This window comes from Wallemia ichthyophaga (genome assembly GCF_000400465.1).
Source record: "Wallemia ichthyophaga EXF-994 unplaced genomic scaffold scaffold10, whole genome shotgun sequence".
In the NCBI taxonomy this organism is placed as follows: domain Eukaryota; kingdom Fungi; phylum Basidiomycota; class Wallemiomycetes; order Wallemiales; family Wallemiaceae; genus Wallemia; species Wallemia ichthyophaga.
Genome location: NW_008806283.1, coordinates 1 through 13,649, shown reverse-complemented (window position 1 = coordinate 13,649; position 13,649 = coordinate 1). Strand labels below are relative to the sequence as shown.

General features: G+C 45.3%; 6 protein-coding genes across 6 annotated transcripts; 2 read left to right on the top strand and 4 right to left on the bottom strand.

The window, feature by feature from the left end:
- Nucleotides 1-18: 18 nt before the first annotated feature.
- Nucleotides 19-1,419, bottom strand: J056_000431 (Peptidyl-prolyl cis-trans isomerase-like 4; the record flags this gene model as incomplete). The annotated part of the gene is made up of 3 exons (XM_009270059.1): nucleotides 19-1,172; nucleotides 1,220-1,313; nucleotides 1,366-1,419. The coding sequence occupies 3 exons, from the start codon at nucleotides 1,417-1,419 to the stop codon at nucleotides 19-21; spliced, it is 1,302 nt and encodes a 433-aa protein (XP_009268334.1).
- Nucleotides 1,420-1,525: 106 nt separating this feature from the next.
- J056_000430 (MAP kinase kinase kinase wis4) lies at nucleotides 1,526-5,746 on the top strand (the record flags this gene model as incomplete). The annotated part of the gene is made up of 4 exons (XM_009270058.1): nucleotides 1,526-3,327; nucleotides 3,375-5,044; nucleotides 5,092-5,384; nucleotides 5,438-5,746. The coding sequence occupies 4 exons, from the start codon at nucleotides 1,526-1,528 to the stop codon at nucleotides 5,744-5,746; spliced, it is 4,074 nt and encodes a 1,357-aa protein (XP_009268333.1).
- A 275-nt stretch (nucleotides 5,747-6,021) lies between these two features.
- J056_000429 (Phosphate-repressible phosphate permease) lies at nucleotides 6,022-7,901 on the bottom strand (the record flags this gene model as incomplete). The annotated part of the gene is made up of 3 exons (XM_009270057.1): nucleotides 6,022-7,451; nucleotides 7,498-7,808; nucleotides 7,855-7,901. The coding sequence occupies 3 exons, from the start codon at nucleotides 7,899-7,901 to the stop codon at nucleotides 6,022-6,024; spliced, it is 1,788 nt and encodes a 595-aa protein (XP_009268332.1).
- Nucleotides 7,902-8,262: 361 nt separating this feature from the next.
- On the bottom strand, nucleotides 8,263-10,619 carry J056_000428 (Palmitoyltransferase AKR1; the record flags this gene model as incomplete). The annotated part of the gene is made up of 6 exons (XM_009270056.1): nucleotides 8,263-8,951; nucleotides 8,998-9,175; nucleotides 9,224-9,679; nucleotides 9,727-9,908; nucleotides 9,958-10,259; nucleotides 10,309-10,619. 6 exons carry the CDS (start codon nucleotides 10,617-10,619, stop codon nucleotides 8,263-8,265), a joined length of 2,118 nt encoding a protein of 705 aa, XP_009268331.1.
- Nucleotides 10,620-10,986: 367 nt separating this feature from the next.
- J056_000427 (2-deoxyglucose-6-phosphate phosphatase 1) lies at nucleotides 10,987-11,702 on the top strand (the record flags this gene model as incomplete). Its single annotated transcript, XM_009270055.1, has 2 exons — nucleotides 10,987-11,115; nucleotides 11,160-11,702. 2 exons carry the CDS (start codon nucleotides 10,987-10,989, stop codon nucleotides 11,700-11,702), a joined length of 672 nt encoding a protein of 223 aa, XP_009268330.1.
- Nucleotides 11,703-12,389: 687 nt separating this feature from the next.
- J056_000426 (Low-affinity glucose transporter) lies at nucleotides 12,390-13,621 on the bottom strand (the record flags this gene model as incomplete). The annotated part of the gene is made up of 2 exons (XM_009270054.1): nucleotides 12,390-13,372; nucleotides 13,417-13,621. 2 exons carry the CDS (start codon nucleotides 13,619-13,621, stop codon nucleotides 12,390-12,392), a joined length of 1,188 nt encoding a protein of 395 aa, XP_009268329.1.
- Between the last annotated feature and the right edge of the window lie 28 nt (nucleotides 13,622-13,649).

Here is a 13,649-nt window from a genome sequence, read left to right as displayed (position 1 = left end):
ACTTGAAAATATATGTTTCTATCTATTTCTGTGGTCGGGGGTGCGTCTCTGGCTAAAGCTGTGTTTGTAGTTGTCTCTACTATCTCTGTAGCTATCTCTATAGCCCTCTCTATGACTATCTCTGTGTCTATCTCGATAACTACCTCTATAATCACCTCTGCTACTCTCCGGACTAAGACTTCTCCTTGTATTACCTTTTCTCCTTCTATCCACATCTTGCAAATCAAATACCATATCAGTGTTTCTGTTTCTTCTTCCATGTCCACTTGAGCTTACATCTACGCCAACTTTCTCACTTCGTCCTTTTTTTCCTTGACCACCAACCCACGCACCATGTAACTTACTCACACTCTGACTGAAATCGACAAAGATACGCCTATCATCTACCAAGACATTTTGCATTTTGAAATAAGCCATTTCAGCAGCTTCCCTTTTATCAAATTCTATGAAAGCGTAACAGAGACTGCTACCGTCATTCTTATCTCTAATAACTTCGCAACTGAGGATAGTACCGAATCTACTAAAGATTAATTCCAAATCTTCGTCTCTAGTAACAGGGTTGAGTTTGCAAACGAAAAGGATATTCTCAGGTGGTCTTATCTCAGCGAAAGGGAGATCACCGACCATTTCCAAAGTAAGTGCTGAAGCTGAAGCAGCGTGATCACGTCGCCGGGTTTCCTTTGTATCTTCATCTTCTTCTTCAATGTTTTCTTCAGATCCAATTCTAACCAAACCATTTGAGACATCTGGTGGAGTTGTGGGAGGGTTTTCAGGGATGATCAGACCTTTTGGATCATCGAAGGGGTCTTCAAGGATGACAACATGACGTATACGTACATCCTGATAAGGTCTGCCAGAACCATCAACGTAAACCTGATTCAGCTTATCTAAGGTATCAAAACCTTCAACGACGCGACCAAAAGGGGTATGACGGTTGTCTAGGTAGTCGATGTTATCAGCGAGTGTGATAAAGAATTGACTTGCACAGCCAGTAAGGCCATTAGAGTCTTTAGTAACAGCCATTGAAACAGTACCTCTAGCGTTGTGCTTCAAAGAAGGTTTAAACTCCGGTTTAAAGAGCTCGAGACGGTTGTTTATAAAGCCATGAATGGAATTACCGCCTTTTCCAGTAGCTAGTGGATCACCAACTTGAGCTAAGAAGTTGTGGGAGACTGGAGGGGAGTATGAGAGCGAGATTTGAAGGAGGATAACGACGCACCATTGAAGAAAGCGTTTAGATTGTAAAAATACACTTTACATAGTTTAAGAAAGTTGCGCGTAGTAATTGGACATTCATTAGTGTAGAGATCAATCTGGGGTATATTGCGGGTTAAGAAATGAAAATATAAATATAAATAATCTCACAACGATATCTCCAAGGCTCGTTTCGATTAAGACTGCAGCGCCTGGTTCTTCCATGACGTGATGCTAGATGGTGGAGGAGGAATGAGAAGTATTTTAAATATTAAAATAATTATTAGATTTATTTAAATCGTAATTATCATTCTTTTTGCTTCTTGTTCACATGCTATCATCTTCTCGGCCCGGGCAGCTCAATCAGAACCTGCGAGACCCAGTGCAGCCTCAAGACTACCAACAAAATACCAGGCTACAACCCTCTGACGATGTTAATGAAGGTCGCGCCCGTCGCACATCCCACAACAAAGTGGGTGAGCACGCAAGACGGGTAATCAAACACAAAAATAAGCAGAAATACGACGATGACCCAGATCGGGATTACATAAAGAAAGGTCTCGATCAGCTTGATTACCAGGATCTTAATGACGATGACTTGAATTACTCGCAACCACAGAGTAACGAAGAGGTGGAATCACTCGACCAGCTAAAGGCTGATACTGAGGAACGATTAGAGTGGCAGTCTATGCTGGCTTCCGTTATCCAAGGCGAGGTTCTTAAGTCGGAGAAGTCACGCATGATTGGTAACCTCACAAAAAACGAGAATGAGAATAAAGCCAACTACCAGTACCAGCTTTGGCTTGGTATACGCGCTAAACTCAAAGGCAAATCCGTCGACGATGAGCTCACAAATTTGGAGGAATGTCGTGAGGCTGTTGACGACATTCTGTATCAGGTTGTCTCATTCAAAGCTGCTGCAATCGATGACGATCAATCGAAAGAAGAAAAACAGAAAAACAATAGCGAATCTTACATTACCCCTTCTATCATCCCACACAGCCTTCTCACCCCTACAACAAAATCTGCAATCACTCAAATCGAAAATCTCCTCAATCAGATCGATTTCGTTGAATCTCTCTACCCCAACACTAAAACCTTAGAAGAGGCAAAACCCTCTTATGCTTCAAAAGACTTTAAAGACAAACTAAACGCCCTCTGCTCTTACGTGACTGTCGTCAAGACGCTCCGTGCTACTATACAAACCCTGCGCGATTGGACTGGCTCAATGAACCTCGACGTCACCCACACAACTGAAGGTGATACTCCTCTCTCAATGCCTCCCTTGATTTCCAACACCTCTCAAGAGAGTGTCGAAAGATCCATACGTACCGAAGACTCATTTAAGCAGAACGTAGAAAAAAGGCGCAGACAAACCGAGCCTATGACTTTTATCGAGAAGCTCCTAAAGGAGGAGTCTTTCGACACGCTATTCGAAAGACGCACCATCATCTCCCTCACTATTGTCCTTGATAGGGCAAAAGAGCTGCATATTAACTGGCGACACATCTTTGAAGGATTCAATTTGCCTGCCTTTGATAACGAGCTGGTTATTCTCACTCGCTTCCCCTCCAAGCTCATGCAGGAAGCTCTCAAAGTGCGCCTCGAGTACTCTGCTAAAGTCAGTGATCCGACGGGGTTAGTCATTGACCAACTCCTTGATGATTTTAGATCTGCTCTTTCACAGGCGGTTTACATCAAACGCAAATACAACGAGTATAACACACGCATTGTCGATGAATCCAATGGCATGGTTAGGTGGGAGTTACCTAGTGAAGAATTTTCCCAATACGACTCGGTCCTACTCAAGACTGTCCAGCAATTCTTCAAACTCATACTCACTAAACTCAAGAGTGGAAGCAAGGCGCTCTACTTCAAAGAAACGGATATTCTTGAAGACCAGTGGAATTTCCTGTTAGATATTGTGGAAAACATCGAAGGCGCAGACATTGTGGTTGCTGAAAAATTCTGCTCTCTCACCAACCGTCTGATGAAGCGTATTGCAAATTACTTTGAGACCCAGCTCAAGTCTATCGATGTCACTACGATGGAGCACAATGAGACTCTATTCTGGTACAGCACAATACTGGAAAATGTTAGATTGAGATATAGAAAGCTGCACAGATTTAGCAAGTGAGTGAGGTACCTGCGGTATGCCCTTACTAACACACCCTTACCAGACGACTAGCACTGCGTTTTGACAACTCAGCAGAATACAATCTCGAAGATTTTGACCTAAATGTCTTTGTCGAGACGCTCGTATCTACGAACCACTTTCTCGTCTACTCTGAATACCTAGCCAGCAAGAGTATCTACGTTATCGCCGACAGCCAGCTTGCCGATCGATCTGACCTGATCTTCAATCTTCTTACGCGCGCCTTCCTCTACCAGGACAAACAAGCACAGGCGGATATATTCAACGAACCCGAGGCGCGCTACTTGCTAATAATATCACCGCGCAGCCCTTTCTTCTGGAATGGACCAATCATGGAGATAGATTTGGGTATTGTAGATGTTGAGCTCCGCGATAGTCGTATCAGACTAATAGCCGACGGGCCAACGAACCATCTGCGTAGAGCCAAGGAGAAATTTGTATCTATTTGGATGGGCGGAAGTGAGGAGGATGTCAACAACGACATCATCACTCAGCCTCCTCCATCCTTCCCATTCAAGGTGATGGCGCAGGAGCAAGTTGGCTTGCCAAAGGTAGACAGGGAGCTGCGCAAGATATCACTTGCAGCGTACAGGCTCACTCTGGCTATAGGCACGTCACCGATACTTCTACGCAAGAAGCTCTACGGTATTCCCAACAGACAAGAGACGCTGTCGAATTGGTACTCATTCGCAGCCGAGCACGGCCAACATGCCCTCAAGTACATGGAATCACCCGCATCTGAGAATTTCAACAAGGTTCTTATGAAACTCGCTATTGACTGGCTCGCATTCATTTGCGAGGATTGTATACCGACTGACCGCAAGACATTCAGGTGGGCGGTTAATGCACTCGAGACGTCGATGTCTATTTCGCAAAATGGCAACATACTCGAACTGAAGTCGGTTGATTTTGAAAACCTCCGCGAGAAAGTGGCAATGTGCATGACGCTTCTTGTTTCCCATTTCGATATTATGGGCGCACGTTCTTCCTACGAGGCTAAGAAGGAGAGAGAGGCCAAAGACGAAGCTAGGCGGATGCGCATGCTCTCTTCGCTCAATTTCGATGAGAAAAACGGTCGTTATGGTCAGTTCCTCAGCGACGCAGGCTGGTATAAATCTTTCGACGGAACTACAAATTCAGTGAGGTACTTCATGGAGGAGTCCATGCGCGGTATCTATGCGATTGAGAATAAGAGACGCATTCTTGAAAAAGATCAGCGTCTAGTCGGTCGCGTACTCGACACTGAGAAGCTCGGTGATAGATCGCTCGTCTTGCTCGCCAACGCCGCCTCAAATATCTCTATCCGCTGGCAGCAAGGTAAGCTCATCGGCGCTGGTACATTCGGCAGTGTCTACTTAGCCGTTAACCTCGACAATGGCGGTATCATGGCTGTCAAAGAGATACGCTTCATCGACGTCAATGATCCTGGTGTCCTCTATAAGCAGATCCACGACGAGATGAAAGTGATGGAGATGCTCTCACATCCTAACATAGTAGAGTATTATGGTATAGAAGTGCATAAAGAGAAGGTATACATATTCGAAGAATTCTGCCAGGGCGGATCGTTAGCTGGATTGCTTGAGCATGGCAGAGTGGAAGATGAGAGTGTTGTGCGAGTATACGCGTACCAGATACTTGAAGGACTGCAATACCTCCACTCAAACAGTGTCGTCCATCGTGATATCAAGCCTGATAGTGGGTTGTAATATTACTGTCGGAAATCATCTAACACATTTACACAGACATACTGCTCAACGACATAGGTATTCTCAAAATGGTTGACTTCGGTGCAGCTAAGGTATTGCAGAGGAACAAGACGATCGCAAAAACTCGTATGAATGGCGGCAACAAGGAGGGTCCAGGCGGATCACTTGCCGGTACTCCTATGTACATGTCTCCAGAAGTCATCAAAGGTGAAGGTGATAAGGCGGGAGTGTTTGGTGCGATGGATGTGTGGTCATTCGGGTGTGTGTTGCTCGAATTATGTACTGGACGTAAGCCATGGCATGGTCTCGATAACGAGTGGGCTATTATGGTGAGTGGAGATATTTCATGTCTGGATGTACACCCTGCTAACTACCGAATTAGTTCCATATCGGTGTCTCTGGCCAACCACCTCAACTGCCTTCTACGAATGAACTTAGCGAACTTGGTATAGACTTCATCAAGCAGTGCCTCATCATTGATCCGAAGAAGCGTCCTACTGTGGATGAACTACTCGATCACCCTTGGATTGAGAAGTTCAGAGAGGAAATTGAGTTGGAGTATGAGGATGAGATTGTACACCGCTCTTCGCACAAGGGGGATAATGACAAGGGCAATAATTCTGATGCAATGGCATCTGTAGGAAATTCAATTGACGGTTCACACGCCCTCGGCACTCCCTCATTCGAGTGAGTAGTAGTGATGGCAACTTTTACTACTTGTTGTTATTAGTTTTTTTTTTTCTTTTTTTGTTGTAATTTGCCGATTAATACTTTTGTCTGTATATAAGCAGTTGTTTCTTTGCAAGCTTTATTGCGCGAGCAATTGTATTATGTACGCATAATCTATTGAACGAATGTATGTCTTCTATTAAAGGAGGTAATAATTTTACAAAAATGTACAAAAATCCATGAAAGCTGAAAAGTAGCAAGTGAGTAAGTGAGGCAAAGAAAAAGATATAGCATGTCTTAAACATCATTAAAGCTAGGAGCGTTTGCAATGATCCCGAACAAGCATCCAGACACGATACCAGCGAGGGGGAGGGTGATACACCAACCATAGAAGAAGAAAGCAAGTGCTTTCCAATTAGTTGTTCTCCAACTACCTGAGCAGCAGCTGACACCGATAGTGGCACCCGTGATACTTTGTGTAGAAGAGACGGGAATACCGAATTGTGAGGCGAGAATGACAGTGATAGATGCACCCAACTCCATGGAAAAGCCCCTGGATGGTGAATGCAATGTGAGTCGGTTACCGAGGACGCTCATCAATTTCCATCCATATGTGGCCAGTCCGATGACAATACCTATACCACCATAAGCTATTACCCACACCGGCACCTCAGCTTCTGAACCGCTGTACTGACTAGTTTTCCAGCATTGGTAGACAGCTGCTAGTGGTGCGATTGAGTTGGAGACGTCGTTGCTACCGTGTGAGAAACTAGCGACACATGCAGACATGACTTGCATAAATGAGAACATATGTTCTGTGTTGTTGTCGTATTGCGTTGCATTTGCGTGCATGTCTCTGATCTTTTTTTGCGTCTTCTCTGAGCCAGATTTTTGCATTTCGTGGATGTTAGTCCTGAGACCACCAAAGAGGTAGTAATTGGCAGCAGGGAGAAGATTGTAACGCAACATGATCCAGATATTCCATGGCTCGATCCACGCACCTTCGATTGGATGGTAGTAAGGTTTTGGTGGTCTGCCCGTGAAGTCTGTTGATCTGCATTCCTTTTCAACTTCTTCTGCAAGTTGTGAGGGATGCCTGTTCGATTCACCGCTATTTCTCCTGATGGGATCAGACTTGTGTGACATACTTTCCTCCGCGCCATCGGCAGCCTCAACATCTTCACCGCGTCTATTTCCTTTATCAAGGTGAGCCCAGTCTTCGTCGTGATGGCCCTTGTAGTAGTCAGGTACGGCAAGGGTGTTCTCGGTCGCGTCGGCTGGCGGTTGTCTGAACCATAAAGCCGGACCGAGGAAGATATGCCAGATCTTGATGGTGTAGTCCTTCTTCACGACTTGGCAGTGCACGTATGGGAGGAAAAACAGAATGGAAAGGAGAGAAACACCGCCACCTGCGCCGAGGATGCTGCCTACAAGCACACCGGTCGTCAATTCACCCTCCTTGACAGTGCTTGCGCCTTTCCACAGGATTGACATGGTGAGGATGGCCGCAACAGCGAAGAAATAGAAAGGAGCTGCGTAGAAAGCAACAGTGGTAGAATTTTTTCTCTTCAACACACCAAACTTGGTGATGAGGAAGATAATAGCAGCAATACAGCCACTAAGGGCAGGGGCGATACCCCATGCGGCGAAGACCTGACCAACGCCACTCCATTCCCAACGGACTGACTGAGCGCCACCGGAAGCGATACCGACACCGACGACAGCGCCTAGTAGAGTGTGAGTGGGGCTTTTGAACGTCTATAGCACACGCACCTATTACTGTGTGAGTTGCAGATACCGGCATGCCCATACTCGTTGCGAATAGCTGGAATGTCGCACTTCCAGCGGACACACAGCCGAATCCAAGCATCTGGAAACCGACAGTTGGGAAATTGGAGAGGGGAATGATATCGTCTTTGATTGTAGACGCTACACGTGAACCGACGAGAATTGCACCCAGGAATTCGCAAACCGCGGCTGCGAGAATCGCCTGCCTGAAACTGAGGGAGCGTGAACTGACCGAAGTGGCGAATGAATTTGCGACATCATTAGCGCCCATTCCGTATGCATCAAGGAATGAGGTTCTGCGTTTGTTAGTGGGTTAGCCGGGTGTAACGTTTATCGACTCACATAAGCGTGATGGCGAATATGTAGTCGAGCGAGGCAAGACGTGACATTTAAAACGATTTTAAAGCTCTTGTCGTTGTTTGGGAGAAGAAGTCTGAGAATTATTTAATCAGTTTCTAGCCACGTTGTCAAAATTCTGGGTGCACGTTTTCAGGAACAAATCTCGGCTTATCAAATTTCTGTCGGTGTGAGCTGCTGCAGGTGAAATTGTGCGATATCTAAAGCTCCTGTCAACAATCACCTTCCTTTTCTCGCCTCAAATTACGTCAAAATTTCATTTGGCTCGAGCAACGTGCTTGCCAAGATGATCCGAAAATTCTACCCAAATGCCGCGCCTGTGCCTGTTTCATGGCTATGGCTAATCATACAGCTATATGCATAGTTGGTATACAAATTACACTTTCACACATATTACACCTGCTCAGAAGTATCGTGAACGGGTTGATATGCGTTGTTATTCCTAAATCTACCGAATGACATCATCCGACGCATTCCAAGCGAGGGCAGCACATTCTCGCCATCTTTCTCGCGTGCCTTTCCTTTGTCTTTCCTACGCCTCTCTTTGAATCCTTCGTCCGGTATCTCGTAGACCTGCGTCCAGTCAACACCAAGCTGCTTGCCATTAGTCCAGAAGTCCAAGCAATTGCCAACAATGCCGATATTGAATGGGTTATTCGTCTTGGATGATTTAGCCAAACCTTCTCCCGCTTTGCCCTTGGTAAATCTATCCAGACCTAAAATTTGTAGTAGTAAGTTTGGTTTTTGTACCTTGGGTGGATTGACGTTGGGGTTATTGGCGAGTAGCTGGCGATGCTTGTTTACCATACCCTGCTGTTCCGCTGCGCTAGTCCCTTTACCTCCCATAAAGCCGAAGCGACCCAGATTCGTCACTTCCATCGTCGTCAGCTGCCTGGCTATTTGCCACAGTTGTGTGCATAGCAAAACTATCGTCCATGAGAGTTGCAAGGTGAGCCATGCGGACATTGAGAACAGGAAGCCGTCTTGATGCGATGCAATGCACAGGTTCTGCGGCATCAAGCAGAACTGCATGTCGGCGTCTATATCGTCAAAGGTGTATGTGGGTGATATTTGTTTGAACACTAAATAGGTGTTAGATGAGGCTTTCTTTAGCAGTGTCAAACGTACTTTCAAATGACAGCTTGTCAAATGTGATTATACCAACAATCATGCTCACAAGAAAGCAGATAAATTGCCTATGGTTGTTACTTCCGATGGCGTTCCACACCCATGGGCAGTAATGATCGAATCTAGCGACGAGCTTGTTCGTGACTCTGTCATATTTACTACGGAGTGGCTTCTTGCACTTATTTGGGTATCAGAGGGAGTACTTTAAACATCTCATCTCACCCACCAAAGTATAGATGCAGAAATTTTGACCATTCATCCTTCCCTCCGAAACGAGCTCCTCGATGTGCTGCTTAATTTCAGACTGACTGGATGGCCTGGGCACAGTGCCAGGATCTAGGTGAATGGCTCTGAGGAAGTTCCATACACATACAGTCAAGCTGATGATGAAGAGTACGTTTGCCAAAGGATGTTCCATAGTGTTCCATACTAGTCTAGTAACCCAGCAGTAGGTGAGCCAAAGCATGGAGGAAAGAACTATAGAAGCAAGGAAAGGAGTCTTGACAAGCTCGTTGTTTTGACCCCGATTGTCAAGTAGGACTTTTGCGACAATGTGAAATTGCGCATACGACTCACCGATAGCAATTGGAATGGCCATGTAAGAGGGTAAAGAGGAGAGGGTCCAGAAGATGAGACCCATGAAGAAAACTGGTATAAAGAAGATGACAATGTTTGTGTTACGCTGTGTGTGGGGTGTGAGGGGTGGCTAGGAATAAATAACCAACTAACATCTGATAAGGGTTTATCGCGCACGCGACCGTCTTCATTTCTGCCGCCATCAGCTAAAGCGCGTCTATAAGCACCGATAGATTTCAATTCGTGTGCCATAGCAAGAGGAGTTTTACCGTCGTTTGATCTTGCGGATAAATCACCGCCTGCTTCGATGATATGTCTCAAGCAGACTCTGTTGCCTGGAGACATGTAAATAAGAAGGTTTGATTAGAGAAAAGAACAACGGACCTCTAACAGTAGCCCAATGTAAAGGAGTAAGACCAGCATGATCAGATTTGTTGACATTGGCACCGTGTCTGATGAGAGCGTCTACAGAGAGAGCATCGCCTTGGTATGCAGCCCACATGAGTGGAGTGTGACCTTGAATATCAGGAGCATCGATCTCAACGTTCTGTTGAAGGATATAGAAGACGGCCATGATAACGCTTGAGTGTACAACCAAGTGTAGAGCGTTGAAGCGCTGGCTGTCAACGATGGAGGGATCAGCGCCGTGTTTGATGAGAGTATGGAGTACGTATAAGTGTCCGTTTCTAAGGCAATGTCAGGATTGTGTTTATTATGTTTAAACCATAAACAAACCTAGCCGCCCATTGTAAAGGCGTTGACACGAGTTCACCACCGAATGAATCTACTTGGGCGCCATTTTCAAGTAAATAGGTGCAAGTATCTAATTGAGCATTTATTGAAGACCAATGGAGCGGAGTTATATTCTCAATATCCCTGTCATTCACGTTGGCCTTGCGATTCGAAATGAGATTGTGAATGCAAGCGGTATCACCACGCTGAGCAGCAGAAAATATATCCAATTGTTCCGGCTGTTCTGGCTGTGATTCTTGTGGTGCTTGTTCCCCCACGCTGGTTTCGTGGCTGTCGTGCGTGTCGTGGTCCATGACTGCAAGAGACAAGGCTTGAAATCTAATAATAGTAAATCACTTGGCGAGTTTTGTGATTTTTTATTTTAATTATTTATATTTGTTTTTAGATTATTTGCCTCTTAACTTAAACCACCAACTGTAAGTCGACTTGAACTGGCAATTGGGATTCGAGGATGTAAAATTTAAGATAGGGACAGCTTAGCAAATTATGCTGATTTATCTTGTGATAGTTTTTTCTGATTTCCCTGTCAAATTGCACCTTGAATTTTCTAACAAAACTTCAGAAATATTGTCATGATTAATAATTTCAAGTAAATTTATCATTTTATACTTTAAAAACCATTCTCAGCTTTGTTAAAGGGTCAATGGCGTCCTCGCCGACATGGATGGCACTTTGATTGAATCTACACCCGCCGTCGAGGCTACTTGGGCCCAATTTGCGCAAGATTATCCTTTCATTGACTTAAACTACGTACTCAGGCACTCGCACGGTGTACGCACCCACGAGAACGTCAGTCAATCCCGCCCACACCTTCCATCCTCACACGCAGACAGATGATTCGCTTTTGCAAGCTCCAGAATCCAGACACCATTGCGTCTGAAGCTAAGCGCTTCGAAGAGACTATCCTTGCATGTGCAAAACACAGACAGGAGCAGGGCCTGAAGGGGTTAGTTGTTCTGCCAGGAGTTAACACCCTTCTAGAGCAGCTCAATGCCAACCACCACAACTGGACTATTGTCACTTCCGCTACAAGAGTCTACGCGAACGCCGCTCTCCAAATATCCAACATCCGCCAGCCAGAAACGTTTATTACTTCAGAAAATGTCTTGCGCGGGAAGCCTGACCCTGCACCATTCTTGGAAGGCGCAAAAGTTATTCATCAGAATCCACGCGACTGTCTCGTCCTAGAGGATGCTCCTTCGGGTATTCAAGCGGCTAAAGCTGCCGGTGCACTTGTCATAGCACTACTGACATCATACCCTATTGAGACTATAAAAAATGCGCACCCAGACTTTATTGTTAAAGATTTGAGCAGTGTCTCTGCCAAGTGGTTAGACGATCACTATGAAATTAATGTGGATATAGTCGAATTGTAGATCTTTATATTTCTCTGTGCCTTGCATTTACGAACAATCAAACCAATATTGCTCCTCTCAAATTGGCTCGCGGAGGAGATGCTGTGGGTCAATTGCAGACATATACAAAAGACGCTGCTACAGCGGTGGTTTGAAGAGATTCCTCCGCATCTACTGATACCATGAATATGATTGCAATCGTAATTATTCAATATCAAGCGTGAAGGACAACACCCGAGTGAGCCAACATAAACTTCCCAACAACCGCATCGCATCTGCCAACAAACGACCAAGGCGACAATGCATATGAATACACCACTTACCAAGAAGATATAATGGGATATAGATCAATCTCAATGATACTTGGCGGTGGAGATATTGAACAACTTAGTCTACGCTCAGGTTTACAGTAAATTCAGCGGGCTATCATAAATAAAGCCTTAGAAGCAGGCCTCGAGAGAATTATCGGATATTTCATAGTCGAAATTGAGCTAAACGACGTTTGATCCGGCCTTCTTTACTTAACCCATGCCTTCTAACCATTTTTTCATATTACTGTATCTTGTAAATTAATTCAATGCTATTCTATTACGAAATTAAAAGTATAAATGTAAATCTAGCTCTATATTTAAACATTTCCCGTGTTGATGCTTTGTGCAAGTATTAAGTAATTCTGTATCTAGTTGGTCTTGTATTAAAGTAGTATCCTTATGCCCTAGGAACTTCATGTGTCGAGGGTTGAGGAGATAAGCCCATTCCTTCCTGATATTTGTCATCACCCTTCTTAGGTGCCGAATCCGCAACATCTCCTCTGCGTTCCTTGTTAGGCGGCACCCACTTCTCCGATTGCCATGCCCTCAGTCCCTTAACTGAGTACATTTCATCGACGTTCTCTAAAGACAAGCCAGCTGACTCATAGCAGAAAAAGAAAACAAATCCAGCTGCAAAGAGGTTGCAACCCGCGAAGACGTATCCATAGCCATATCCTATGGCGCTAGTAATGAATGGTGAGAAGAAGGAAATAAGGAAGTTCCACGTCCAGTTCGAGGCTGTCGCAATTGATGCCTGTCTTGCTCTAGTGCGCATTGGGAATGTCTCTCCGACAATGATCCAAGCGCCTGGGCCGTAAGTACAGGCAAAAGATGCAATGAAAAGACAGGCTGCCACTATCATCCCCTTTCCAATCTTAGGGTTGTCTTCAGGAGGCTTGGCAACACCGAGAGAAGCGAAGATGATGAGGAATGCACCCTGCCACAAACCACCCCAAATGAGTGGCTGACGACGTCCGAAGTTCTCCATAACGTAGAGACCACCGAATGTACAAACGAAGTTTACGGCGCCCAGAATGATTTGGGTGATGAACGAGTCTTCAATACCAACCGACTGGAAGATGGTGGCTCCGTAGTAGAAGAAATAGTTCACACCAGTCAGCTGCTGCAAAGATTGTATGATGATTCCAAGCATCGTTCGATACACTAGCTTTGGGGTGCCTTTGTGGCCAACAAAGCACTCTGCCCACGACTTCCAAAACGAAGAAGCTGAGTTTTTTTCGATTTCAATGTTTCTGGAAATCTCTTCGAAATCATGCTCGACGACGCTCCTGTCAGCATCCGTACGTACACCTCTGATCTTCTCGAGAGCACGTCTGGCTTCTTCATGCTTATTATTCATCATGAGCCAGCGCGGCGACTCTGTATGTGTGTCAGCGGTGTGCAATGTCGTCACAGGCACTCACCCGGCAAGAACCAAATCCCGATTCCGAGAATCAGAGCGAAGACATTACCAAGAGCGACAATGATTCTCCACGACGCACTGCTATCCAGAGTGCGCGTGCCGATGCAGAAGCAATATGCCATCAAAATACCAAATGTTATGGCCAACTGATAACATGCGACTGCCGTACCTCTAAAGGCAGCCACGACGCATTCTGACATGTACATGGGTACTGCGGCGGACAACGCACCGACA